The 23,688-nt window shown below is 42.2% G+C and overlaps 11 protein-coding genes across 12 annotated transcripts; 3 read left to right on the forward strand and 8 right to left on the reverse strand.

The window, feature by feature from the left end:
* The first annotated feature begins 51 nt into the window (after positions 1-51).
* LOC145708073 (protein HGV2-like) lies at positions 52-2,051 on the forward strand. Its single transcript, XM_081785692.1, has 10 exons — positions 52-138; positions 275-443; positions 489-682; positions 725-816; positions 862-1,032; positions 1,077-1,184; positions 1,226-1,342; positions 1,386-1,730; positions 1,773-1,841; positions 1,919-2,051. The coding sequence occupies exons 2-10, from the start codon at positions 304-306 to the stop codon at positions 1,973-1,975; spliced, it is 1,293 nt and encodes a 430-aa protein (XP_081641818.1). The 5' UTR covers positions 52-138; positions 275-303; the 3' UTR covers positions 1,976-2,051.
* Positions 2,052-2,787: 736 nt separating this feature from the next.
* LOC145707988 (uncharacterized) lies at positions 2,788-4,788 on the forward strand. 2 transcript variants are annotated; one of them, XM_081785589.1, is made up of 8 exons: positions 2,788-2,921; positions 3,666-3,768; positions 3,815-4,021; positions 4,065-4,159; positions 4,208-4,285; positions 4,334-4,399; positions 4,489-4,571; positions 4,613-4,788. In XM_081785589.1, exons 2-8 carry the CDS (start codon positions 3,678-3,680, stop codon positions 4,638-4,640), a joined length of 648 nt encoding a protein of 215 aa, XP_081641715.1. In that variant the 5' UTR covers positions 2,788-2,921; positions 3,666-3,677; the 3' UTR covers positions 4,641-4,788. The 2 variants fall into 2 exon arrangements, with proteins under 2 accessions (XP_081641715.1, XP_081641716.1); XM_081785590.1 differs by lacking the exon at positions 4,334-4,399.
* A 296-nt stretch (positions 4,789-5,084) lies between these two features.
* LOC145709547 (uronyl 2-sulfotransferase-like) lies at positions 5,085-6,452 on the reverse strand. The gene is given in 6 exon segments (XM_081787235.1): positions 5,085-5,488; positions 5,586-5,696; positions 5,698-5,863; positions 5,906-6,096; positions 6,147-6,250; positions 6,294-6,452. Coding segments are annotated over 6 exon segments (954 nt in total). The 5' UTR covers positions 6,385-6,452; the 3' UTR covers positions 5,085-5,197.
* Positions 6,453-6,481: 29 nt separating this feature from the next.
* On the reverse strand, positions 6,482-8,167 carry LOC145709548 (tRNA (guanine(10)-N(2))-methyltransferase TRMT11-like). Its single transcript, XM_081787237.1, has 5 exons — positions 8,019-8,167; positions 7,830-7,975; positions 7,186-7,784; positions 6,818-7,096; positions 6,482-6,776 (listed from the first exon to the last, which is right to left on the reverse strand). The coding sequence occupies exons 1-5, from the start codon at positions 8,154-8,156 to the stop codon at positions 6,523-6,525; spliced, it is 1,416 nt and encodes a 471-aa protein (XP_081643363.1). The 5' UTR covers positions 8,157-8,167; the 3' UTR covers positions 6,482-6,522.
* An 815-nt stretch (positions 8,168-8,982) lies between these two features.
* Positions 8,983-11,307, reverse strand: LOC145709550 (aflatoxin B1 aldehyde reductase member 2-like). Its single transcript, XM_081787239.1, has 6 exons — positions 11,102-11,307; positions 10,142-10,303; positions 9,935-10,032; positions 9,465-9,727; positions 9,260-9,423; positions 8,983-9,183 (listed from the first exon to the last, which is right to left on the reverse strand). The coding sequence occupies exons 1-6, from the start codon at positions 11,277-11,279 to the stop codon at positions 9,050-9,052; spliced, it is 999 nt and encodes a 332-aa protein (XP_081643365.1). The 5' UTR covers positions 11,280-11,307; the 3' UTR covers positions 8,983-9,049.
* LOC145709553 (myosin-2 essential light chain-like) lies at positions 10,122-11,101 on the forward strand. Its single transcript, XM_081787242.1, has 4 exons — positions 10,122-10,150; positions 10,505-10,658; positions 10,698-10,956; positions 10,998-11,101. The coding sequence occupies exons 2-4, from the start codon at positions 10,516-10,518 to the stop codon at positions 11,070-11,072; spliced, it is 477 nt and encodes a 158-aa protein (XP_081643368.1). The 5' UTR covers positions 10,122-10,150; positions 10,505-10,515; the 3' UTR covers positions 11,073-11,101.
* Positions 11,308-11,314: 7 nt separating the features above from the next.
* Positions 11,315-12,836, reverse strand: LOC145709551 (palmitoyltransferase ZDHHC2-like). Its single transcript, XM_081787240.1, is given in 6 exon segments — positions 11,315-11,847; positions 11,850-11,909; positions 11,956-12,112; positions 12,156-12,298; positions 12,341-12,637; positions 12,708-12,836. Coding segments are annotated over 6 exon segments (942 nt in total). The 5' UTR covers positions 12,823-12,836; the 3' UTR covers positions 11,315-11,677.
* Positions 12,837-12,868: 32 nt separating this feature from the next.
* LOC145709552 (uncharacterized) lies at positions 12,869-15,335 on the reverse strand. The gene is made up of 7 exons (XM_081787241.1): positions 15,308-15,335; positions 14,625-14,727; positions 14,464-14,584; positions 13,770-14,418; positions 13,488-13,730; positions 13,259-13,443; positions 12,869-13,179 (listed from the first exon to the last, which is right to left on the reverse strand). Exons 3-7 carry the CDS (start codon positions 14,547-14,549, stop codon positions 13,083-13,085), a joined length of 1,260 nt encoding a protein of 419 aa, XP_081643367.1. The 5' UTR covers positions 14,550-14,584; positions 14,625-14,727; positions 15,308-15,335; the 3' UTR covers positions 12,869-13,082.
* A 603-nt stretch (positions 15,336-15,938) lies between these two features.
* LOC145709549 (actin-related protein 10-like) lies at positions 15,939-17,853 on the reverse strand. Its single transcript, XM_081787238.1, has 6 exons — positions 17,642-17,853; positions 17,313-17,596; positions 17,048-17,268; positions 16,688-16,996; positions 16,085-16,648; positions 15,939-16,040 (listed from the first exon to the last, which is right to left on the reverse strand). The coding sequence occupies exons 1-5, from the start codon at positions 17,728-17,730 to the stop codon at positions 16,337-16,339; spliced, it is 1,215 nt and encodes a 404-aa protein (XP_081643364.1). The 5' UTR covers positions 17,731-17,853; the 3' UTR covers positions 15,939-16,040; positions 16,085-16,336.
* On the reverse strand, positions 17,756-19,691 carry LOC145708821 (DNA-directed RNA polymerase III subunit RPC3-like). Its single transcript, XM_081786518.1, has 7 exons — positions 19,553-19,691; positions 19,190-19,505; positions 18,918-19,094; positions 18,582-18,864; positions 18,167-18,522; positions 18,023-18,123; positions 17,756-17,980 (listed from the first exon to the last, which is right to left on the reverse strand). Exons 1-7 carry the CDS (start codon positions 19,682-19,684, stop codon positions 17,756-17,758), a joined length of 1,590 nt encoding a protein of 529 aa, XP_081642644.1. The 5' UTR covers positions 19,685-19,691.
* An 833-nt stretch (positions 19,692-20,524) lies between these two features.
* Positions 20,525-23,673, reverse strand: LOC145708822 (conserved oligomeric Golgi complex subunit 3-like). The gene is made up of 7 exons (XM_081786519.1): positions 23,340-23,673; positions 21,916-23,225; positions 21,690-21,869; positions 21,422-21,643; positions 21,208-21,378; positions 20,856-21,167; positions 20,525-20,784 (listed from the first exon to the last, which is right to left on the reverse strand). The coding sequence occupies exons 1-6, from the start codon at positions 23,671-23,673 to the stop codon at positions 21,051-21,053; spliced, it is 2,334 nt and encodes a 777-aa protein (XP_081642645.1). The 3' UTR covers positions 20,525-20,784; positions 20,856-21,050.
* Positions 23,674-23,688: the final 15 nt, after the last annotated feature.

Genomic DNA, 23,688 nt, shown 5'->3' on the forward strand with positions numbered 1-23,688 from the left:
TGAAAATTAAAATGTCGGTTGAGAAATGTTTTCGAGAGCGCTGTTGTGATACGCATCAGAAAAATCTCGAAAAGCAAACGGCCGAAGACGCGCGCGAGGAGCCGGTCCTTCCTCACTCCCAAAAGAGACGCTGTCGAGGTAACTGCTTTTTCAATTTTTTTGAATTTTTTGAAATTTCGAGTTTTTCTTCTGGCTTCCAGAGATTAGCTTGATAGAAATAGAGGATCACTTCTAATAGCGGCTAGAGACTGTTCGTGTCCAATTTTTTATTTAGTTCTGTCAATCAACTTGAACAAGGTGAAAATGGTAAAGGCCGAGGAAACCCCCGCTCCCGAGATCACCGAGGAAGCAATCAAGAAGCTCTTCAACATTGGCTACCGTAACTTTATCGCCGGCGATTACCCAGAGGCCGCCGATGCCCTCCAAGAAGTCTGCCGCTTCAAGTAAGCACAGACTCGATCTTTTAAAACTCTTAAATCTGCTTTCAGCTCCGAAAAATACGGAGAGAAGGATGATAAGTGCGCGGATGCGCTGCTTCTCTACGGCCGAACGTTGCTGGAGCTTGGCCGCGCCGAGAACTGCGTTCTAGGCAACGCCCTCAAGGGATGGCGCGAGATCGAGTACGACTCGCAAGACAATATCGACAGCGAGCAGTTCGAAAACCCCGAAAAGGTCTCCCCAGGTAAGTGAAGGTGCAGATCGCGCGGCTAATTCGGAATTGTAGATGAGCGTGAAAAGCTTAGAAATGACGTCAACGAGGCTATGGCCGAGGCTGACACCATCGAAGAAGAAGAGTCCAAGGACGCCAAGGATGAGGTAGCCATACACTTTTGCGAGTTGTAGTTTAAAATTGGTATTTAGGAGAAGTCCGAGGATAAAAAGATGGAGACTGAGGAGACCAAGGCCGAGGAAACTAAGCCGGAGGAAAAAAAGGAGGAGGCGAAACCTGAGGAGTCGAAGGAGGAGCCCATGTCCACCGATAAGATGGACACTGAAACTACCGAGGCCAAGCCCGCGGAAGAAAAACCAAAGGTAAGCACTGCAAGAACCTATTCATTTTTATAATTGGACCTTAGGAGCCTGCGTCTGAGGAACAGGATTCGCTCGCCGAGGACCCAGACTCAATGCCCTCCCTCCAGCTCGCTTGGGAAATCATCGAGCTCGCCCGCGTTATCTTCAACAAGGTATTTTTTCCGTTTTATATCTGATCTTTAACGGAATCTAGCGGCCTGAGTCGATGGAGCGCGACATCAAAATCAGCGAGTGCTACTTGCGCCTTGGCGAGGTCAGCCTCGAAATCGAAAACTACGCCAACGCCGTTGGCGACTTCCTCGAGTGTCAGGTACTGAAGTAACATTCTGGTCAATAGGCAGTTATTTTTCTAGGCGCTCCAGAAGAAGCATTTCGACAAGATCGACCGCCGAATCGCCGAAACCCACTACCACCTCGGCGTCGCTTACGGCTACCAAAAGCGACACGACTCCGCCAAAGAGCACTTTGGCGAGGCGCGCAAGATCATCGACGAACGAATCGACTCGTTGACACTCAAGTTCGACGAGCTCACCGAGAAGGATGGTCCGATGAGCGAGCAAAATGAGTTGACCAACGAGATTGCTCAACTCAAAGATCTCCTTCCGGACCTCAACTCCAAACTTGAGGACATCGAGGCCACACTCAAGTCCGAACCCGTCTCTGACAAGGTCTCTGAGCACCTTAACAAGGACAACAAGGTAAACTGAATGCAAAGGATTTTTATTATAACTTTGCCTCAGGTTTTAACCGACTCGAACAAGACCAATGAGTCCTCCAACATCCAGCACCTCGTCAAGCGCAAAGCTGAGGTATGATATTTAATATATGATATATATAATCTAAGCAAATAGTTTATATTCGTATTTGTGAAATAATATATTTTCAGGAGATGGAAAAGCTAGAGGCCGTCGAGAAGAAAGCCAAAGTTGACGCCACTGCCTAAAATGTTTTTGAACTGCCAGAGTATGCTCTTTCTTCATTTTATGGGCTTTGTTCATAAATAAATCTCTTTTAAATTACTTATTTGTCCATGTCAAATCAGCTAGGAAAACTTTTTAATCAAGATGGAAAAAATACGTATGGCTGTAAAAGCTCGAATAACGTGTTAAAGCTAACAGCGGTTTTCAGCGACAGGCATTGACGCCAACGCAGCTTAGTGGTTCCATTATGTTTGTTAAACAAAAAAAGGTTCAGAGTTTTAAAGGGTTTTTCTTCGCCACACCGGATAACCATTATTTAGCTTCCATCTCAATTAGAAACTGAACTAGCGCATCTGATCAATTAACAATACTTCATTCGAGAGTTGTGTTAACGCGAAATTATCATGATAAGAATGGAGATAGTTTATCGGATAGACGCCCTTGATGCGGGAAGAAGGGATGCAATAGAAAGTGAAACTGACCGGAAACAAGCCCGTGACCTTCTTCCCACGGCGCCACGGCCGCACTGAGGTGGTCGAGCCCACTCACTTGCAGTCTCCATTTCTTTATTCTTTTCTGGTACTGCTAGACACAGTTTGTACTCGTAACCAGGATGAAAGGCTCAAGTTCCAAATTAAAGCATGACCGAGCGATTTCGTTCAAGGAGCTGGAAGCACTCCCGTCGAGAGATGCTCACACCACAATAATCATTAGATTCCTATCAAAACGTTTTAGGAGCTTTAGTGCGCCATAAATAGCACATTTAGCTGCATTTATGTCCTTGAACAGTGATGGCACTTCGTCAAAAACGTAGTCATGCGTTGCGAAAGAGACCGCCGCTGCGCATCTTATGGCGCTGTTGCGGTGCTGAGGAGCATTCTGAGCACCAAAATCTTAAAAGGTTCTGAGAGATATTAGAGCCAACATCAAGAAAAGAGATTTCCCGAAGATTTACGTTTCGTGCTAACGGTATGAGCAATCAGTTATTAAAGTGGTCTTCATTTTTTGATAGCAGTACATCAAACCTTTTTCGTAATTCGTGTACTGCCCCAATACTGGAAGATATTTATCAAAAAAAAAGACATTTAAATGCTCCTGCTTCTTGACGTTGCGTTACGAGCCTATAATAAAAAAGTACCAGGAAGAACAAACTTTCACTAAAATCATGATGATAATCATAGAAAATATTATATTTATACATTACATACAAATAAGAAGCAAATAAATGGTTTTAAAACCAGTAAAGAAGACAGAAAACGTTTGTTTTACATCTAAACGTAGTGGCATTTAAAAAAGGATGCTCGTCCTAACCGGTTCTTACTAAAAGCCAAAACATGATCCCAAATCTCTCTCTGATCTTCTGGCCTAGATCTACGTTGATCCGAGATTATCTTAAATTTCAATGTAAAGCAGATTTTACTCGGCGTGAAACGATCCTGTAGAATTCCGACGACCGAACTAAGCTGTATTATTAGATGTAAAGTTAGCAGCAAGTAGGCGGTTTTCTGTTCAATATGATAATCTTATAAAGGCCCATAAGTTATGTTGACAGTACTTCCATATCTAAGCTACTCCAGGAAAGATCACGTCAGAGTGCGTTTTCCAAAACCGCTAGAATAAGCGCGTGATCTTTTTTGTCAAAGTGTGATATTTTCAGCTCTTATTAGCTCGTTCTCATAAGCTTATTTCAGTATTTCTTATCAATCTTTTAAGCGGTGGGCCAAAATGAGCAAGCTCAGACTTCAGTTGATAAGTTGCGGATTATTGTCTAAAGGAGTCTACGCATGGGTCGAATCCTACGATGGAGGAGAAGACGGTCGGTTTATTTTATCAATTAAAATGCTCTCTAAAGGGAATTTAAGACGAGAAAGTTATCAAGATCATGTTGCCCATGATTGCTATCGCCGTTTTGGCCTGCGTGGTCGGATATTATATCAAGAACAAGTTCTGTAAGGTCGACGAAGACGAAGAGAACAAGAAAGAGAAAGATTTACAGCGGGATCTCGAAAAGATGCGTTTCCCACCGCCAAAGGCGAACAAACCGTGGCTAAACATGCCTCCAACTAACAGTGAGTTCGTCTTTTTTTTTTGCAAAAATTCTATTTTCATGAGATGCTCCGCGAGTGCCACCAGGAGGATATGAATACACACTACCTGGATATCCATCTTACGGCGACAAAAGGACAAATTCAAGAGAATCCGGAAAGGTAGGAAATCTTCTGAAAATGGCCTTTTAAAAGTTCTTTTTTTTTCAGAATTCAAATGGATCTAGTGGATACCAGAGTCACATGACAGTCAACAACTACCATGAGAAAAAACGAAGCCGACCAGAGGTTCGTACCTAGCGCAGAATAAGTCATACTATTCCATCATTCGTTTAGAAAGAAAGGCGCCAAAAGCGCTCTCGCAATTCCGACGAGAAAAAGGCTCCTAGAGAGGAGGCTAGAGTAAGATATTATTTTTTAACGCATGGGAGACCTTTTTACCCTGAAATAGAACTGAATACTGAAAATAGAAAAATATAAACTATTATTAGCACGGAAGACATGGAGGAAGACAAATGCAAGAAACTAACCGCACTAGGACGGTTCCAAATCCACAGATGCAAAACCCTACGAGGTACTAAACATGTACCTTTCGCACATCTACACTAAGTTAAGCCGCCCCTCACGAAAACAAAGACCCTGAATCTGATCCTTTGAAAGGACCCAAATAACTGTTGTAGTTCACCAATACTTCTTCGCTTTCTACTTTATTATATAAGCGCCTGTTTTTTTTCTTTGCGAAATACGAAAAGTATATAACTCACTGTACAAAATGCTTAATAAATATTAAATTAAACGTCTCTTTGAACGGAAATCTGTTGCATAAAGCATAATCGAGTGTATATATATTTTTGGCCAAGTAGTAAATATTTTGAATCGTTTGAAGCAACACGGAGCGCTGAACCTTCTGAAGCGCCTGCGAAGGTCTTATGCTGCTTTCATGAGCTTAAATAATTTAGAAACTTGCTTGCAAATCATCGAATTGAGGATAAATACGATCAAAATTTGATCAACTTGTTTACTAACCAACTGTCTTAGCAAAGTCTGACAAAATAGCTCGTTCTCAGACAAATACTAGTTCAATTTACATAATCTTTATTATTAAAAATACTGGTGATATAAATGCTTGGCTTTGCAGAAGTAGAGCTACAGAAAAAATGAAGTTAGCGAAAGAAGGTTAGGTTGATTGAGTAGGTAAAATTAGGAAACTTTTAGTTTTTTGGCAGCACGGTGGAGGCGCTCCACGACAAAGTCGTAGAGTTCGTATTCAAGCTTCAGCGAAGTGTTTTCTTTGAGCCATTCTCGCGTCTCTGGCGATGTCTTTTTCTTGTTCAAAGTTTTCGTTTGTGTTTTCATGTTTTGGGATTCGTCCGAAACGGTGAGTTCTCGGGCACCGCTGAAGAAACCAGGCAACAGCTGCTCCAGAATCCCGAGAGAAAGGTCCATTTCTTCAAGAGTTCCAACGAAGAGATAGTTTTCTTCAATATGTTCCTGGAATAAATAATAAATACTTGATTGCGGTGATTTCAATAAAATATCGAAAAGGATTCTAATTCAAATTACTATCGAGCTTGTCATCTCTACTTACTTTGGCAATCTGAACGGCGCGAATATGTCGATTGTTGCATTCAGCGTCCATGCCACAAAAGTAAGGAACAACTTGCCAAACAGGTTGGGTACATTCACGGCGTCTTTTTTGCGACGCACTCATCAACAGACTCGTTACGTTGTTCATCGGAGAGCCGCGCGTTCCCACCACCGCCCTTTTCATTGCCGAATCTGGAGAAATAGTAGAAACTTTCAAAACGGTCGATCGGATCACGGATCATGTTGATGTAAGCAGCGGAAAAATCTTCGTTGAGTTCACTGAAGAAGAAATTTGTATTCATTCGAGCTAATTTCTTTAACCTGAAGTCAATGTAGTACTGATGTCTAATGTACATATATGGAGGTTCTTGGTTTTGAAGGAAATCGACGAATTCTCGCTGCTCCGTGATGGTCTTTTCGGGCTTCTCGCCTGGCTCGTAAGGTGACTCCACTTTAAAATTGTTCTTTCCTCCCAGTTTATAACTCAGGGTAGTCATTGACATCGATGCGCACTGAAACACGAATAGAGTAATCGAACCGTTCGAACGAGAATAGTATTCACCTTTGGAACTCGATTGTAAACGACGAATTGCGCTTCAGGCATCGGTCTTATTTCCAAATCCTCAAGATGATCTTCAAGTTCTTTGATTGCTTCCATTGCATTTTCTAGGGGAGAACTTCAAACGCTCTTGCCCAAATTTTCTGTTACCTGTGTCGATGTTGATATCTTTGAGCACATTTTCTAGCTTTCGTTGGATCTCTTTTGTATCTTCAGTAAAGTAGTAAAGAAAGGCGAGCATTCCAAACAGCCCAAAGAGGAAGACACATCCTCGAATCAAGTTCAATTGTCTACGACGCAACACAACCATCTAAAAAGTAAGAAATGGAATATTTTCAGCCAGCTGATTAGATAATTCAAATGCTCAAGAGAATAGATTCTATTTATCCGCCGGCTTCGGCTTCCACTTTTTGTTGACCGGTTGAGTGCCAGGCGGACAGGGTTGAAAATAAATATCACGGAAGCCATTTTGAAGACTGAGTACGTCGCCAGACGCGTCAACATCTTCGGAATGATGTGATTGTATTTTTGAATAAACTAGCAATATCCTCGACGTCCTCATGTTCAGTATTTGCTCGCAATCGCAAAACAGTTCGAAAGAAGAGTGCCGCGGGTAAAGAAGCTTGCCATGCTCTGAAATTTACTGTTTGAACCTGAAAATAAACTATCAATACTTTTTAGCTCTTCTCTCGAGACCGGATACCAAAAGACTAGTCGTCCTCCAACGCGTAGGTGCTTGTTGGAGAACTTCATCAAGTCTGCGAACACGTCGTTCAAATTATAAGCGACTTTATCCGGAAAATGCGTCCCATCAAAGTCAATCCAGTCATCAAATTTCTTCGAAGTTCCAACCTTTTCCGACTTTTCTCGGACCCCATAAGGAGGATCAGTGATAATCGCGTCAAACCAACCACCATCTATGCCTCTCCAGGGGTTGATGTTGTTGTCAATAACTCATCCGCGGATTCATAATTTTGTCGAACGAATAAGGCAAAATTTAGGATCATTACTTAGTCATAGAAAAGCGAATTTAAAATCCAACCTAATGAGTCCACACAATGTCCTCCAAGTCCAAATCCTTCTAAAGCTCCACGGAGTGTTTCGTTCGGTTTTCTGTTTTCCTGTCCCATTCTCGCTGATTTTCCTTTCGCCATCATTACGTTCCAGCAAATATCCGACCCCAAGACCATCGATTTGAAATGTGCGGAAGTGAGGAGCATACTCCCCGTCCCACAGAATGGGTCAAAAACAAGAGACCCTGCGCTCACTTGCGCCAAGTTGGTCATGAACAGGCACAACTCTGCATCCATGGAGGTATTTCCAACGGCGACACGATTCCTGACAGCATATTTTTCGATCAAGTTTCGTTGTCCATTGCAGAGAAATCGACCAACTGAGACGTAGACAAGGTCGTCTTCGCGACGAGGCGAGTTATCCTTTGGTATCCCATAATTCTCGATGATCGTTATTTTGCACTCGGGATTTTTTAAGTTGATCTTGCCTCGCATTGGCAAGCAGTTTGCAAAAGAATCAAACTTGCGAATTCTCTCTGGCATGGTCATCTTTTTTCGGTGAATTAGTTCGATTTCGAAAGCGAATTCTTTTTCGTAAAAAGGAGCCCTCAGACTATCATCGTTTTCCCTAGAGTAGCATTATTAAACTTCTTTTTGTTATGTGTTTACTGACCGAAAGTTTTTGTGAACTTCTTCGTACGACGCTCCTTCTTCCCACAACTCGTATAATCCATATATTGAAATGGATCTCGAGCATAACTCGCGAAGTTTGACTTCGGTAATATCTTTATCTTCCTTCAAATTGAATCTGACGTTATTCTGAATATACTTTTTTGCTCTGTATTATCTAAGCTGAACTCACCAGTGCACATTCTGCGTCACTAAAATGATGAGCAGGGATCTTCATCAACTCTGCTAAAGCTCGTAGCTCAGCCATGACGAAATGAAAATGGTCTTGCTTTATTGATAAAAGCAATACCCATGTTTTTTTTCTTGACATTTTCTTTCTAAATTTATATTCAAAAGGACCATTTTGAATTAGGTCTAATTATCTTTCCATCGGACAGCTTGAATAATTCTGAGCTAACAGTAATTGAACTGGAATCAAGAATAAATACTCCGAATCAGAAGTATTTGATCAGGGATGGAAATCTGAGCGGCACGGCACGGCACGGCACAGCGGCATGGCACGGCACGGCACGTGCCGTACCGTGCCGTGCCGGAGAGTAAAATCTGGTTGCGGCACCGCGGCACAGTAAAATTAACCATTCCTTGATTTGTTAATTTAAGGGCTTGACGGCCCTTCGGGCCGTTTCAGCCCCGTTCCTTGATTTGTTAATTTAAGAGGCTTGACGGCCCTTCGGGCCGTTTCAGCCCCGTTCCTTGATTTGTTAATTTAAGAAGCTTGACGGCCCTTCGGGCCGTTTCAGCCCCGTTCCTTGATTTGTTAATTTAAGGGGCTTGACGGCCCTTCGGGCCGTTTCAGCCCCGTTCCTTGATTTATTAATTTAAGGGGCTTGACGGCCCCAACCCCACTCTCATCCATTGTTAGAAAAATTCAAATTATCCAAGATTTTGATTTTATTATGGTTTTCATTTTAACTTTTGAAAATTCTATAAGTACACTAGCAGCTTTAATTTTTTTCATTTATATAAATAAGTTATATGATTCGAATTTGTGCCGTGCCGTGCCGTTGTGCCGCGGCACCCCATTATCGAATTTTGTGCCGTGCCGTGCCGTACCGTGCCGCGGCACGGGTATTTTGGTTGTGCCGTGCCGTGCCGGTGCCGCTTGAAAATTTTCTCCTATTTCCATCCCTGTATTTGATAAGAATTGTCTATCCCGAAGGATGTGAAAATATTTCAGCAAGATGAGAGTTTCCCATTGAGAAGTTATCTCAGATAGCTTGGGCAAAAGTGACTGGTGCTCTTCCACCATTCATCCATAAAAGTCACAAGCTCTTCGTGAAGAGGGCCTTTCGTCATGTAACTCATGTTCGTTTCGAGTTGCTCAACTCTTGAAGCACCTTTCAAAGGCTTTCAAAGGAAAATTTCAAATCAAGTTGAATGGAACTTCAGCGTTTGCCTAGTATAAAGCCTGGCCTAAAACAATGCGATCGCCTTTCTCTCCAGAGAGGCATGAGTGATGGAGAAGCCATCGATAAGCTGCCTCGGCTACGGTAGCATCTTCTCCATCGTGGTGCTTTGCCAGAAGCTCCTTGATCTTTTCCATTGCGTTGAAGTGCTCAACTTTCCAGTAGCGATCTCTTTAACAAATTCAACTTTTGAAGACGTTGGAGTTTTTAACCTGTAAATTTTGTCCCATCCATTGTTGTTCATATTGAATCGGCCGAATTCGATCTTCTGCTCTTCCTCATCCTTGAACTTATGCTTGCCAGTAAGAATACCGCCACCAAGGGGAGAGTATGCGTAGAAACGCATGTTGTGATATCGCAGACAAGGGATGAGTTCGACTTCTACTTGCCTCGTGATAGCAGAGTACATTCCCTGGTAAACAGTGGGAACGATGAAGCCTTTCTGCTTGCAAATGTTGACTGCTTCAGCCACGAGCTAAAGATCTCATTACAACAGAGAAACAAATCCCCATAAAGTCGCGACACCGGAAATCGGCTTGAGTTGAAGTTCATGAACAAAATCAGCGGAAACAAGAGAACACACACTATTTCCATAGAGACGCTGATTATGATGAGACGATTGACAAATGCGTTATGATAAGGCAGCGGAAAGTAAACATGAAGAAAACAAGTTAAAACGTACCCATGAGGAATAATTCGATAGTCCGAGCTCATCAAATTTGCCCTCTTGGTGCATTTCGTTCATAGCAGCCAGAGTTTCTTCAAGAGGTGTTTCGTGATCTTAACATATGTCTATCGCAACAGGAAAACGTTCCGCAAATGAATATTTCGGATATATAAATGGCTTCTTGAGAACGAGAAAAAGTCGGAAGCAGTAGAGAAAACTCACCTGGAGCATGTAAGTAACAAATCTGAACCTTCTTGACTCGCATGTTCGCCAACGAGGTTTCGAGCTGTTTACGGACAGACTCCTTTCCAAGTCCCTTTCCGTTCCACGGATTCACCTTGGTAGCCATCCCGATTTCTGGTTTCTTCCATGCGGGAATGGTTCCTTAAAACTTTTTTAATCAAAGCAAATGATGATTCAGACAACGTTAAATCTTCAGCTTGAGTGGTGTGCCTTGTTCTTCTATCGCGCTTTAGTACAAGAGTAAATCGATTAAGACACATTCAAGGGTCACCATGGAAATTTCTATTATACACGCGAAGTTTTTTTCTTCATCAAAAGGAGCGATTTTTATTTCTCTTTCAGGTGATAGTAACATGGACATTGCGCCAGAGCTCAAGGCCGCTTTCGAGGTTTTTGAACGAGAGAAAAAAGACGATGTGATTGAAATTTCGCAGCTTGGCGATTGTCTTCGCATGACTAATCTAGTCATTACGGAAACTTTTCTTGAAGCACAAAGGTACATTTGTACTTGTCTTACTATTTTATTTGGCTTTAGAAAGAGACTAAAAGATGACGAGATTCCATCGATTGATTGGAATCTCTTTGCTGGGATTTATAGTGCCGCTTCTGGAGAGGTTCTAGCAGAGGATACTCTTGGTGAATCGTTAAAGACGCTAGAAGTGGCAAAAATCTTCGAAGATGGAACGATAGGCCGTAGAATAAAAACCTCGCATCTGAGAGAATTTCTGACGACATTTGGGGATGATCCTCTCACAGAGGAAGAAGCGCAAGAACTAATTCAAGACATGGACCAAGTATTGAAAACTTCCAAGCGCAATAACTAAGAAAATCTTAGCTGCTGCAAGGGGAAGTGCAGTCAGATGCAGTGGCGATGGAACTGGTTCATGGCATGCCACTCGACGAGTTCTGATTTTCAAACAAAATAAACTTTAGTCATACCTAGAACTTTCTCCGTCTTTCCGCCGACGTACATAAAGGCAGTATCGATTTCGTCAGCCCCGATAGATCCACCCTTGCTCAAAAAAAACTCGACCATTTTTTTGGGCACGTCTCCCACAGTGGCGTTTCTGCCCATTTCCATCGTTCCGAGCGATGCTTTGATCATCTTTGCACTCATTTTCTCTAATTAATTTTCGTGCGAGCGGGATAGAATTTGGCAACTACATGTATTATCAAGATTTCAGTAAATATTGGTATGAACAGCAGTAAACTTCGCGTCTTTGATTTACATAGTTTAAAGTTAGAAGCGGATGGTACAGGTAACAGAAAAATTTACATTGCTTCATCGTTTTCATTAGCTTCGTGCCGCGCAAGGTAAAATAAAAATATGAACAGAATTATCTTTCGAAGTTGAGTGTCGCACATTGGACAAACGAATATAACTGGAATGTTGTGCAGAATAACTTAAAGTTTAAATTTTAGACGACATCATTGAGGGAACTTGAGTGGGCGCTCAGACACTGTCTAACTCGAGTTAGGCAAAATGGAACGATAGTCAACTATAAATTGCTCATTTTAGACGAACTCGGATTCAGAACTTGAAGAAATGTGATTGTAATTTCGCTCCAGGTCTCTTTCTCGTTGAGATCTGAGAGGGAAAACATGGCCGTCGCCGAGCGAAGTGAAAACAGGAAACATCCACAACTTCGGGTTCGTCCCAAAGACTTCTTCGAAGTTTTTCGCCTTCCAAGGTTGTAAGCGCGCTTGTCGACCATTCCATTGACGAATACTGGCGGGCGGAAGCTTTCTTTAAAGAAATAGTAATTCATCAGCGTCGATAGAACTGTTAATACCAAGAGTAGTCATGTTGTAAAAGACGAGGTACATGTGGTAGAAGAAAAGCACCGAGACGGAAAATGAAAACATGGACCCAACGAGGAAAATGAAGAGAATATGAAAACGAGCGCTCTGTGAATCCTTGAGTTCGTCTTTCCAGAAGAGCAGTGAGTACTTGAAACTGCGTTTTATTTAGTTCCTTGGCGACTGAATATACCTTGAATGAAGTAGTGCAGACGAATAAACAATACGTCAGTGCGTAAAAGAGGAAGAGCATGAAGAACTTGTAGTTGGACCAACTGACGCAATTGTTAACCCACGGACAGTAATGGTCCATTTTTAATACAACTTTTTTCGTCACTAAAATTTACTTGCCTTTGCGGCTTTAAATCAATAGCCTACCTGAACAATAATGCGCTCGGTCTGGCTTGATGCACTTTGTTATATGACAGTATCGATAGGAGCCGCCAATCGTGCGATTTTGCACATGAAGATTGCGGGCCACTTGTCGCAGAAGCAACGATTGCTCCTCCTCTGTCGTGGCGTTTTCAATTTTGTGTTGTTCTTCTGCCGAGAGAAAGTACTCCTGCTTAGGATAGTGTGGCTCTGTCATTACTGCTTGCCAATACGACCATACAAACAGCATCAGCAACGGGTGATAAATGATAAGGTAGGCTACTCGTTCCCCATTCGAACTTACTGTCTTATCGTGGTTCTTGCATTTTGCTTTCACAAAATTAGATGATTAATGTTGATTATTTAGAACCACTTGACAGAATGCACAACTCAACAACGTACGCATAGTAAGACCAGAGAATCACCCCCGTCACGAATAACGTTGGTATCCAACGCAAGCTCTTCAAGAGACCCGAAACGATAGTCATTGTGGAGCGAAATGCTGAAATAACAGTTTCAGTGAATAGATAGAAAATAGATATCTTTATTAAAAATGTGAGATTTCCCGTACAAAAGTAAAAGTAAAAAAGATTGTGAAAAAAATGTGAAGATTCAAAATTGTTGACTTTGAAAGTGGAAGAGCATAACTGAAGAGATACAGGAGGGAGCACATACTCTGTAGTACAGAGTCTGTACTACAGAATGGCTAGACCGACAGTGTTTGAAAAAGCTGAAATAAAGAATTTAATCATAGTCCCGCTCTCCAAGAAGCTTGTGCGCGGCCTCCAGGCTGAAGAATAAAGGTGCGTGTCGGCTGAGAAGGGTTTTCTGTCGACATAAGCCGTCTGTCAAGCGTTCACGAAAAATATATATTCGTACATATATTGGTAATAATTTCAAAAAAATCTGATTTAGTTAACGCGCCTTTGATGGGAAGAAGTTGGCTGATAAACTCTTGTTGGATCCCAGTCTGCTAGCTGATCATTTCTTTGCTTTCGTCGGGTCTCTTTGATTTGTTTCTCGATATTCTTCATCCGCTCAGATTCTTGCCTCTCGCGCGTTTGTTGTTGCCTTGACACGATGTCCCGAGCAGTTAAGCTTTTGACTTTCTAAAATTGAAAATGAAAAATTTATTTTAAAAAATATGAATTACCGCATTAGCTTCAGCTCCCTTCTTTCGCTTATACTCGATTTCCATTTCCTTTTCTTGTTCTCTAACTCGTTTGAGAGCGTCGGAATCTCGCTGACGCTGTAAGTCGCGCTCCTGAAGAATTTTGCGTCGCTCCGCTATCTCTTTCTTTTTCTTCTTTTCTTCCAGCTCTTTTCTTGCAATTTCTTGGAGCCGTATTTGTTCCTCAGCTTGCTCCTTTTCTTGCTTCCACTTTTCGATTCTAGCCTTAAAAATGATTAGTCAAGGTCTCACGAGTAATGTTACTTTTTTCTTCGCAGCAATAACATCAATCTTATCATTAGATTTGGCGTTATTTTCATGCGCAACAGCTGCTTTTTTTACTTGGCCACTGCGATACTCCTCGAGGCGCTTTTTGCGTTCTTTTTTCCACTTCTGGATGGCGGTTCTTTGCCCATATTCAAGTTTGTAGTAGCGCTGATACCATTGTAGATGGTCGCTAATGTCTTTCATCGTTCGTCCGGGCAGAGCCTGCTGGAATTCATCCATGACTGCGCTGTCGTGTTCGAGAGATTCTACATCGGCCACGTTGTCTTTGTATTCTTGCGAGCACACTCTCTTCCAGGTTTTTATGAAAACACTGTGGTCCACCATGTTCCAGCTTCCACAATGACCGTGTTTCGCCACATAATCCTGAAACTGCTGTACTGCTTGATCGCGGCCATTAGAAGCGTTTCCGGTGTTCAAGCTGCGCTTTTTGTAGTGATTCTCTTTCTCGTGGGATACTTCTTTATTCCGCTCTATCTCGGTTGCTCGACGTATAGTGACATCAATTTCTCGCTTGAGAGAGGCTTCTTGTTTACAGATTTCCTCGAATTCGTCGGTGCGAAGCTTTTTGAACTCACTCACGAGAGAGTGTGCCGCTTCAAGTTCTTGTTGAAATTTTGCTGTAACACTAACGAAGTCAATAAAAAACGCCGTTAAATATATCAAGACTCACTGTTCGTTGGGAATGTCAGGGATGATACAATTTGTATATTCGTGGCATTTCTTAACTTGACCCTTGATTTGGTCCATTTCGCCCATGATAATTCGTTTGCGGTTGTTTGACTCGATCAATGCTGAAATATTCGTAAAAACAGTTTGGCTGTTACAGCGAACCTGAACTGTACTGCTCTGCGATTTTTTCAAAGGCGGATTCTTGATCTTGAAAGTGGCTGTTTTTGGACAGAAAGCGCGTGAGATCGGCTTCGATCGTTCTGTACTTTAGATGAATTACCATAAGAATTTTTCGGGCAAAAAAAAATTTTTTGAGATATTGGTATATTCTGAAAGCCCATTAAAAGTTAAACAGAATCACTAAATTCTAGGGTCAGATGACGTCATTATGACGTCATCGGGCTGATTTGAAAATTTTGTCTTTGGAACGCTTTTTCGAGCCTAAAACGTTTTTTAATTTTGTTTTTCTCGCCGGATTCGGATTTTCCATGAAAAACTACGTAGGGACCCGGGATCAAACCGTTGAATATCAACCATTACCGACCGGTTCAATTTTTGAAACCGGTCGGTTCGAAAAATAAACCTCGGGTCCCTACGTAGTTTTTGATCGCGAAGAACATGCAATCAATAGAAAAATCTATTTCCAGCAAAAACCGCCTCAAAAAGCGTTCCAAAGTTTCATGAATTTGGAGCCTTTTCGGTCATTTATTAATCATAAATGACGTCATAATGACGTCATTGAGCCCTAGAAATTTGGGAATCGACTAATTTTGACTTGGGCTTTCAGAATATGTTCTTATCTCAAAAAATTTTTTTTCGGCCAAAAAATTCTTATGGTAATTCATCTTTAGTTCCAGCTCTTTAAACACCTCCATTCTGAAATGATTACTTTTAGTCGAAGATGTAGACTTGATACGCTAGAAACAATTGTTAGGGAGAGAGGAAAAGAGGTAATAAAACAGAAATAATCATATTCAAGAGCATCATTAGGAACTACACGAGTGGATAAGAAATTGGAAATTTCAAACGCGCCCAATCGCGTTTATCTAAAAGTCCGGGTTAAATGAGCTAGGTTAACTTTTGCACTAAATGCAATTGAATTACTGACCCCGAAATTCGAAAATGTCTTATCCAAAGGTGTGAAACGGTAAAGAAGAAGAGGATTGCCTTTGAATTTTTTGAATTAGGTTTTTGAGAATTTTTATGAAGAGAGTACTTTGAGGAGCGATTTAAGAGGAATCTCCATAGACTGATTCATCGGAATACATCATGTAAAGAAAGCTGTCTTCGTCGTGGTAACGTTGATAGACCTGTGAAAGGATTTATTCGTCGAAACGCAAGTCTAAAATACCTCGCCCATGGACAGCGACGATGCTGGAATGGTCCCGTTAACGAAGAAAAAGAGAGCTTCTTCTGGTCTCAAGTCGATTCTTTTTCTAAAACGGGTTCGAGATAAATGCAAAAGCCGAATCGTACCTGATAATGAACAAAAATTGAGCTACTGTTAATTCTGTCGGAACCAAGTATTTTTCTTGTCAACGTCTGCTACGCGAGCTTTGGGGCTCTTTTCCACGATGACTAAAAGTTTAAAAATAAGAGGCGGTATTACGAATGAGATGTACCAGGCACTCTTTCCGGATATCTGAGTCTAACTTTGTCGCCATCTTGCCGGCGCCTCTCGAACGAATGGTCTTCTTTGTATTGAAATTTCATCAAACGACCAATGAACTTAACTATTTAACACTTGTAGAACGCGCGCTGCAATCATTTGTTGAAGAAATTCTGTTAGGGAAAAGACAGGTGAAAGCTATCAGACAATATAAACTACATGAACTTTCTGCGAAATGCAGGGAGAATGAACAACACACGAGTGATTATTTTGGAATATTGGAGATTTGAAGCATGCGTCTTATGGGTGAATTCATGGTTGTAAACGACGGTGTCACTGTTGAGAGTGACGAAATCTTCTGCTTTGGCTCTGGAAGATCGGCAGCACCGGCGTACCAGTCGGGAATGCGCGTCGTGTCGATCTTAGAGGAGCTGCTCTCTTCTTTGATTTCGTCCTTGTTGAGTGCACAGTTTGCGAGATCCATTTGCATTCTCCACGTCGACTCTCCACTCGCATACAGCGCGCCGCCAAGCCAGCAAATGCAATTTGATTGCGCGGGCATTTTAACAATTGAAAACTGAATAAGAATGAGCAGTTGCCTTTTCTTCCGGCTTACCCTCAAGTCTTTGAGTTTCTTGTACTTTTCCTCCTTTAGCTGTTCTCTTATTTCTTCAAGCAATCTTCTACCGATTCCTTTCAGCTTGGCGAGGCCCCCAGACAAAATGATATGTGCAGCTAATGCTCGACGATTGTCAATCGGGCTTTCTAATAGAAGGTCTAAAATTTTCGTTGTGATCGTCTCATCTTCAGCGCGGCGATCGAGAAGTAACTCGACAGTATCTCGAACTGTAGACCGCTTTACATTTAACACTTTTTCACTGTCTACGTCGATGGGTATTGTTTTTTCATCCTGCTTTTCCAGTGTCTAGAAAAGACATTTTTAATCGCTGCGCCAACCGGGAAGTGTTTTTAGTACCTCTGGTGGGTTGACTAGATGCGCTCTTGATCGGAAAAAGCCTAATCTGCTTATAACATCTTCCAAGAAGTCAGTGGAAACGGAGTTACCCGGGTCTACAGTTTTTCGGAATTCGTTGACAAGGTGTTTTCCGCCAATGGTGCTTTCTTGTTGATTCCAAATCTCTGGAACCCCGTGAATCACGCTAGTTATGTTTAGCCCGCTCCATCCAAGTTGAGCCACTAAAATTAACCGCGTAATTTACCGTGGTAGTAAGTACCAAAACCTATAGCCGTGGAGGAGTTAATACCAGTAGCTGTAATCGCTGCTACTGGTCGCGGAACAAAAACCAAGCCCGGTAGCGCAATTCGAGTTAACGCGGCTTCAACTATATTCTCTCGAAAGTCCTTGCGTTGGTTGATATCTTCGACAACAAGTAGCCTTCGCTCACGTGGGGAGATTTGAAGCTGCTGGTTATAAAGCCAGAGAAGAAATTCGCCGATTTCATCAACGGACGCAGTTGAAAAGTCATCCGGAGTTCTGCAGATGGCTCGAGGACCGGTCTCTCCGCTATATTTTCTCGTAAGGGGTTTTCTCGTATAGGGGTTCTCAAACCTGAAGCCTATTCTCGTGTATCTTGATCCGAATTCGACGACGACTGCTGCCTTTTCAGACGTTATACCGAGCCCAGCCATAAACGACATTCTACAGAAAAAGATCGGTAACGATTTACGCAGCTTTTTTCTTTTTCGCGGCCAATTTGTGAACAGGATCCCATCCCTTTGTGCTGCATTCTTCCTTTAGCTTTTTTCGTTTCATTGCGATATACGCCTCGCTCAAGATGATTTGCTGCTCAAGCGAGTTAAGTCTTTGAAGAAGCATTTCTTCCATTCTGTGGTAGCTTTCTACTTCACGCTCCTCTCGCGGCAAGAGCGCGTCTTCCAAATTCTCTTCCTCGAATAACGTTACTCATCGTTTCCTAATTCAGAAACTTACTGGATGAGCTGCCTTGTAATCCTCAATAGTTTTCTTCTTTTTAATCAGATCCTTCACCTTGTCAAATTCTAGCCGGCGTCGCAACGTTAACTTATTTTGGGCTAGAGGAGAAAACTTATCAAGCGTGAAAAATACAAAACTTACCATTGAGTGCGGCTTTTCGGGCGTGCTGAATAACTTTCACCTTATTACAGTTGAACAAGTACGTGCAGTAATATGGGAAGAAATTTCCAGCAGGGGTCATGTCTTGAAACGAAGCAAGTCCATCGTTCATCAAACGATACAGAATTTGGTTGGCATCCTTCTCGTCCATCACGCACTTCTTCGCTACATTCTTCGGCTCTAAGTAATTTCCCTCGAAAAGAAGCGCCATTATTTTCCTAGCATCCGTTCCGTACTTGGCTGCAATCCACTGTAGAACCACCTGTTGCACCATTCGTTCGACCTGGTCAAAAATCAGAACTGATAACATTGTCCCGTTCTTTTCCAAAAATTGAAATCTTCAAAGCGTTCAAAAATTAACATATCAGAGTAAACTTCTTTTGGTCTTGATTTAAACGCTTTCCTGATCAAAAGATCTAACTTGCCGTCTAGTCCGTGATCGGTTTGATCACCGGCATCAGCGCATATTCTTTGAATTTCTGCCTGCGTTACGCTGTATTCGTAGCAAAGGACATCCCTTGAGTAGTTTTGCAGCCTCAATATGTGTCGCATAACATTGGCGGCTTCGGCGCCACACTTATGGCGTGTATAGTCGACCAGTAGCTGATCTGTCGTGAACTGCTTCAATCTTACTAAGTCCAGGCTCCAATAGTCTGGATTTCCGGCGATCTTATCCACGGCTAATTTTATTTTAAAAATGACTTTGAATCATAACTTGAAAAAGCCGATTTACCTGGATTTTTAAAGTAAACTTCGAATCTCTTCTCTCCTGGCTCCACGAACTCTCTATTTCCAACTAAGATAGGCTCTTTTGATATGAAGCTATTCGCGACCATCAGGCTGAAACAGTCACGAATTCTTATGCTTGCAGCTTCGTACTGATGTCTTTGAATTTCTTCATCGGTTGCATCTTTGCGAGAGTTCAGTATATTTTTAAATAAGCACGTTATAAACGGATCTATCAAGTAACCATTTGATAAGTAGCGAGGAATATCGAACCCTCCCCGTTCGGAACAGGAAATGTCAAGTCTTCATACATAGTTATGCACGGAGCTAACTCTTCAATGATTTCATACGCTTGGCACTGGCCACGTTCGAGAAGAAACTCAAGAATAGCCGCGCCAAGCTTCCCAAAGAGCTCAATCACAAAGAATTTGAATCGCGGAAAGGAAAGAAAGATTCGAATATTTTGAAGAACAAGTCGATACTGGGTAACACCATTTGCTGTCCTCGATTCAATGATTCTGTGTCTCAGAAAGAGGGTCAGTACATGCTCCACGCGCTCGAGACGCTGGGCCAGCTGGACTTTTCCCGCAAACGACTATTTTAAAAATATTAATAAAATCATTGATTTGAGTTTTCGCTCACTGTTATTCGCTGTTTGATGTGAAAAAGCGTGAGAAAGTCATTTCCGCCGATGATAGAGACGAAATCTTTAAAGTCCGGGCCAAAGTAAATACCCGCAAGGGTTGAGCAAAGTTCGATTTCCTCTGCTGTCATCACCTCATTTCTAAATGATTTGAACTACATTTCTGTATTTTCGAAAAAAACAACGTTCGAAAAGGTTAAAACAAAAATTGTCAGCGTAATTGAAGAGGCAGTAATGGGCGCGGAAAAAGCACAAATGGGGAACCGATTTCCCAAGTAAGTTGCTAATATCCGTCGAAACGTTTGCTATGGGTGTTTCGTGAAGGCATCGTATTATTGACAAGATCGCCTTCTTCCTCCTCGTCGAGATCGACCTGAGCTTCAATCTCTTCCAATTCTCGCGAATATCTCTCGTGCATTTTCAATGCTTCCCGCAGCTTTATCTCACTGGGCATGATCTTTGATCGGAGCACTTCTTTATTTTTTGTTTCGACGTTGAGGATACGGCGCGCTTCAACCGTACCTGCCCGTGTCGTTGCCAATTCTATTGCCAATTTATTTTTGATCAATGCAGCTGCGTCTGCTGCTAGTTTCTTGCAGGTTTCTTGAAATTACAATTTTTTATGCCGCGAAGGAAATTTACAATGATTCTTTAGTTACCGTCATTTTTTAATTCATCGCGTCTTTTCTGTATAATCTCCGTTTGTTCCTCAATCTGAAGGCGAGCACTTTTTGTTATGTGGATTTTCTTTTCGTATTCGGCAATTTTTTTGTTTAACTCCTCAAGTTCGGCTTCGTCTTCAGCTTCCTCAGTAAGATCGATCTCTGGCGAGTCTTCTTCCTCCATGCTGTCATCAAGGCAAATCACTAAATTGCCAGATCCAGGAGAGGCAGGCGCTGGAGACGGAGATGGCTTTTTAGGACTTGCTTGAATGTTTTTTTTTCATTTGCCGTTTGGTTGATCATGTACCTCTAATTTTACGAGACGGAGTTATTGAATTCTTTTTCAGGCTTGATTCGTCTAGTGATCGATTGGACTCAGGATCTTTTTGTGGGCTTTGAAGATGTTCATCTACTAGAGCAGCATTATCTTCAGAAGAAACTTGTAGATTATCATCAGGCACACTTTCGAGTCCAGGTATTTCATTATCTGGTGGCGTTTCAAAGTCGTAAGTATCCGGATCCAGATCATTGTCTTCGAGCCAATCAGATAGTCTTTGTTTTAATTCCCCCTTTCTTTTAAGGTTTATTAGTCAAGTTAAACTTATCGAATACACGCGTCTTGCCTTATTGACATTTTAACCTTTCTTCCTTCCTTTTGGACTTTCTCCCCTTTCCTCGAGAAGTGATCGAAGCTCCGCAACTTTGAGATTTTTTACAAGTTTCACCATTCTTAAACACGAAATCAAAGACGATTGCTTGCGTTAAATACAATTACAGTTATATTGCACAGTCCCGTAAATGATAGCGGAAGGAAAAAAAGTTATAAGGATAGAGTTTAGATTTGGAGCTGAAGCAGTAGGGAGACTTGCTCGGGTGTTGGAGCATTTATCATTGCACGGTCCTCAGTCGAGTAGTGTTCCCAGAGTAACAATTGTAGTTGCGAGAAGACAGCCTAAACAACTAACAAATACGCCCAAACTAGAACAAAAAACCTGGATGTTGAGGCGAATCGGTTTGAACAAAATAGTCTCTGTATCTTTGTTCGCCAGGTAGAGTCGCATTGAGCTTTGGGTTTCCGTCATTTTCTTCTTCATAAGAGCGTATGTGTCGCTACAGAGTTGTTGCATAGATTCCGTCCGCGCAAAACCATTTTCTTTTAGAACCTTGAACAGTATTTACTTTTTGACCGAAATAACGTGAAGAAACCTTGGTATTGTGTGGATCTCTTCGAGAAAGCTCTACAACTGCCTCTGCTCTGGTGAGGAAGTCTTGCAACTGACCGACCATTGCAGCAGTTCGCGAAGAAATAAAATCTTCACATGCAAGCTTCAACTGACGGTCGACATGTTTCTTAGAATCAACGAAGTATTCTTTCACTTCTGGCCTTCCTTCGAGCATAAACTCTAACAATGAGTTCTGCTGATTGACCTTAATTTGGAGATATAATATATCACATATTGCAACAGAAACTCACATTGAATATTCTGCTGATATTGTCAGATTGAAGAAGTTTATTAGCAGCAGATTTAGTCTTTTCAAAGTCGACTCGGGTCTCCCGAATCGAAAAATCAGCATGGAATGGTGCAATCTGCTCCCGTAAAATCAAAAGATGCTTGACGAGGAAGAGCTGTCCATCGATTTCAGACTTACTCAGCTAAAAAGACGATTTAAAAAGTCACAACAACCATTCGATAGTTAACCTTTATCTGATTTGAAGCCGTAGTGAGTGACTCAACGCAGCTAGAGAGTGCTTCTTGCGATAGACCTTGAAAGATGCCACGCTCAATACACCTGTACAATTTTGACAAGCAAACTAGAACTCGGCGAACAGTTGGGTACCACATTCCATGCAAATCCGCTGGCGAGGAAGACATACTTTTAGTCCGCTCCAAAGGATGGTCCAAGGAGATCTCCACCATGTTATCTTCTTCTTTCGATGTGTGAAGTTTCTTTGCAATATCTTCCATCATCTGCAACTTTTCTGGATAAGCAAGATCCCCCTGACTTGGATTGAAGCCGAGAATGTCCGATTTGATGTAAATGTTAGTGCGATAGACTAGTCTCTCTTGAACATCTTCGAGCATTTGCTTGACGATCACTTCAAATGCTCCAAGTTCCGCTGGGTTTCCAGAAATGTGATCGTCGATCATTTCGAGCTTGAGAATAGAACAGAGCTCGGCGAGAGTCTCCAGGTGATAAATTGAAATAATGAATGGTCGGAGGAGATCGTATAGACCTTGACAGAGACGCTCCAGCATTTCATCGAGTGCTGCAGATGGCAATGTGAAGAAATGACGGAAGAGTTGATGCTCGTCTTGACACACATGAAGCATGAACGCGCACGATGCTCTCACAAGGCCACAGACATCTCTTCCTGTCCGGAGATCGTTAAAGGAAGAGGAGACTCCAGGGCCGATAAGTTGTTCTCGTTGGGCGCAGTAGCATGTGTAAATGTCGGCAAGCGCTTGGCCGTACTGAGGAGCGCCTTCTGAACGTGACTCGATCAGTGCTACCAATGTCTTGATTTTTGGTGCATTTGTGCGGAAACGACCGTAGTAAAGCGTAAACGCATCGTCGGTAAGGCTACTGTTTGAATAGGTTTTGCTGACTTTGCGTTCCAGCAGTTGATTAGTCGTCGTCTCGAATGAGCGCATCACATGTGTTTTAATTTGACCCAATGCTTGCGTAAGGCACTGATTAAATTGCATTAAGAAGGTCGGCGCATCTTTGAACTGCGAGTTCTGGGACATGTAGCTAATGCACGAGTCAATCCGTGAGAGAAGTGCGAGGAAAGCTTCAGAGTTAACCTCCAGTTTGGGATTCTTGAGCGCGGCACGAATAGCATCTCGCTCTTGGAAATAGGAAAGTTTTTCATGGATGGCCTCGGCGGAGTCCGTCAACCGAGTTTGTTCAAGAAGTAGAGACTCGCAAGCTTCGTGAAGGGCACATGTTTTTGAACGGACGGAAACATATTCGGATGAAACTGCATTTAGCGAACCTTGTGAAGAGGCTCGAAAACAACCATTATTTTAAATATTTAGAGCGAAATTTAAAAGAATCTATAAAGCCGTTCCTAATGCTGAGTCGACAGATCGAAGAATAGCAGCTGAAAAGTTTTTATCGCTTTCCAAATTGTTGAGCATCGCTTTTGAGACAGGATCGGCTACTTTGTGCGACATTTCGTTCTCCACCTCCGTAAACCAGTCGAGTAGCTTCATGCCGTCGTCAATTGGACTAACTCCTGCTTTTTTCATCCCGTTCACGAGACATTCTTCATCTGAGTTAGGGACCATTGGAGGAAGCTCGGTTTCATTTTGACCCTTGTTTTGAACGGGAAGATTTCTGGGGAGTTCTTTCTTAGAAGCTGCTTCTTGAAGATAATCGAAACAGTCGGAAAATGCCTTGATGCTTTCCACAACTGCCCGATTCGATTCCCACCACTCGAATGCGTCGGACATTCTTTATAAGAACAC

This window comes from Oikopleura dioica, chromosome XSR (genome assembly GCF_907165135.1).
Source record: "Oikopleura dioica chromosome XSR, OKI2018_I68_1.0, whole genome shotgun sequence".
Lineage (NCBI taxonomy): Eukaryota > Metazoa > Chordata > Appendicularia > Copelata > Oikopleuridae > Oikopleura > Oikopleura dioica.

What these genes read in the sequence shown, in the direction of transcription:
- LOC145708073 (XM_081785692.1), top strand. Translation starts at nt 304, where the DNA reads ATGGTAAAGGCCGAGGAAACCCCCGCTCCCGAGATCACCGAGGAAGCA. An exon ending in CCAAGGACGCCAAGGATGAG is followed by an intron (nt 817 to 861) that starts GTAGCCATACAC and finishes ATTGGTATTTAG; the next exon opens with GAGAAGTCCGAGGATAAAAA. An exon ending in ACCTTAACAAGGACAACAAG is followed by an intron (nt 1,731 to 1,772) that starts GTAAACTGAATG and finishes ACTTTGCCTCAG; the next exon opens with GTTTTAACCGACTCGAACAA.
- LOC145707988 (XM_081785589.1), top strand. Translation starts at nt 3,678, where the DNA reads ATGAGCAAGCTCAGACTTCAGTTGATAAGTTGCGGATTATTGTCTAAA. An exon ending in CTCCTAGAGAGGAGGCTAGA is followed by an intron (nt 4,400 to 4,488) that starts GTAAGATATTAT and finishes AACTATTATTAG; the next exon opens with CACGGAAGACATGGAGGAAG. An exon ending in CAGATGCAAAACCCTACGAG is followed by an intron (nt 4,572 to 4,612) that starts GTACTAAACATG and finishes CACTAAGTTAAG; the next exon opens with CCGCCCCTCACGAAAACAAA.
- LOC145709548 (XM_081787237.1), bottom strand. Translation starts at nt 8,156, where the DNA reads ATGTCAAGAAAAAAAACATGGGTATTGCTTTTATCAATAAAGCAAGAC. An exon ending in GAAGTTCACAAAAACTTTCG is followed by an intron (nt 7,785 to 7,829) that starts GTCAGTAAACAC and finishes ATGCTACTCTAG; the next exon opens with GGAAAACGATGATAGTCTGA. An exon ending in CTCGAGAGAAGAGCTAAAAA is followed by an intron (nt 6,777 to 6,817) that starts GTATTGATAGTT and finishes AGTAAATTTCAG; the next exon opens with AGCATGGCAAGCTTCTTTAC.
- LOC145709553 (XM_081787242.1), top strand. Translation starts at nt 10,516, where the DNA reads ATGGACATTGCGCCAGAGCTCAAGGCCGCTTTCGAGGTTTTTGAACGA. An exon ending in ACTTTTCTTGAAGCACAAAG is followed by an intron (nt 10,659 to 10,697) that starts GTACATTTGTAC and finishes ATTTGGCTTTAG; the next exon opens with AAAGAGACTAAAAGATGACG. An exon ending in TAATTCAAGACATGGACCAA is followed by an intron (nt 10,957 to 10,997) that starts GTATTGAAAACT and finishes AGAAAATCTTAG; the next exon opens with CTGCTGCAAGGGGAAGTGCA.
- LOC145709550 (XM_081787239.1), bottom strand. Translation starts at nt 11,279, where the DNA reads ATGAGTGCAAAGATGATCAAAGCATCGCTCGGAACGATGGAAATGGGC. An exon ending in GGATGGGACAAAATTTACAG is followed by an intron (nt 9,424 to 9,464) that starts GTTAAAAACTCC and finishes AATTTGTTAAAG; the next exon opens with AGATCGCTACTGGAAAGTTG. An exon ending in AGGCGATCGCATTGTTTTAG is followed by an intron (nt 9,184 to 9,259) that starts GCCAGGCTTTAT and finishes AGCCTTTGAAAG; the next exon opens with GTGCTTCAAGAGTTGAGCAA.
- LOC145709552 (XM_081787241.1), bottom strand. Translation starts at nt 14,549, where the DNA reads ATGGGCGAAATGGACCAAATCAAGGGTCAAGTTAAGAAATGCCACGAA. An exon ending in TTATTGCTGCGAAGAAAAAA is followed by an intron (nt 13,731 to 13,769) that starts GTAACATTACTC and finishes ATCATTTTTAAG; the next exon opens with GCTAGAATCGAAAAGTGGAA. An exon ending in CCAACTTCTTCCCATCAAAG is followed by an intron (nt 13,180 to 13,258) that starts GCGCGTTAACTA and finishes AACGCTTGACAG; the next exon opens with ACGGCTTATGTCGACAGAAA.
- LOC145709549 (XM_081787238.1), bottom strand. Translation starts at nt 17,730, where the DNA reads ATGTCGTTTATGGCTGGGCTCGGTATAACGTCTGAAAAGGCAGCAGTC. An exon ending in TAACTCCTCCACGGCTATAG is followed by an intron (nt 17,269 to 17,312) that starts GTTTTGGTACTT and finishes GGTTAATTTTAG; the next exon opens with TGGCTCAACTTGGATGGAGC. An exon ending in ATCTAGTCAACCCACCAGAG is followed by an intron (nt 16,997 to 17,047) that starts GTACTAAAAACA and finishes TGTCTTTTCTAG; the next exon opens with ACACTGGAAAAGCAGGATGA.
- LOC145708821 (XM_081786518.1), bottom strand. Translation starts at nt 19,684, where the DNA reads ATGACAGCAGAGGAAATCGAACTTTGCTCAACCCTTGCGGGTATTTAC. An exon ending in AGTTTACTTTAAAAATCCAG is followed by an intron (nt 18,865 to 18,917) that starts GTAAATCGGCTT and finishes AAATAAAATTAG; the next exon opens with CCGTGGATAAGATCGCCGGA. An exon ending in ATTACAAGGCAGCTCATCCA is followed by an intron (nt 17,981 to 18,022) that starts GTAAGTTTCTGA and finishes ACGTTATTCGAG; the next exon opens with GAAGAGAATTTGGAAGACGC.
- LOC145708822 (XM_081786519.1), bottom strand. Translation starts at nt 23,673, where the DNA reads ATGTCCGACGCATTCGAGTGGTGGGAATCGAATCGGGCAGTTGTGGAA. An exon ending in GATGCTCAACAATTTGGAAA is followed by an intron (nt 23,226 to 23,339) that starts GCGATAAAAACT and finishes GTTGTTTTCGAG; the next exon opens with CCTCTTCACAAGGTTCGCTA. An exon ending in GAGATCCACACAATACCAAG is followed by an intron (nt 21,379 to 21,421) that starts GTTTCTTCACGT and finishes ATACTGTTCAAG; the next exon opens with GTTCTAAAAGAAAATGGTTT.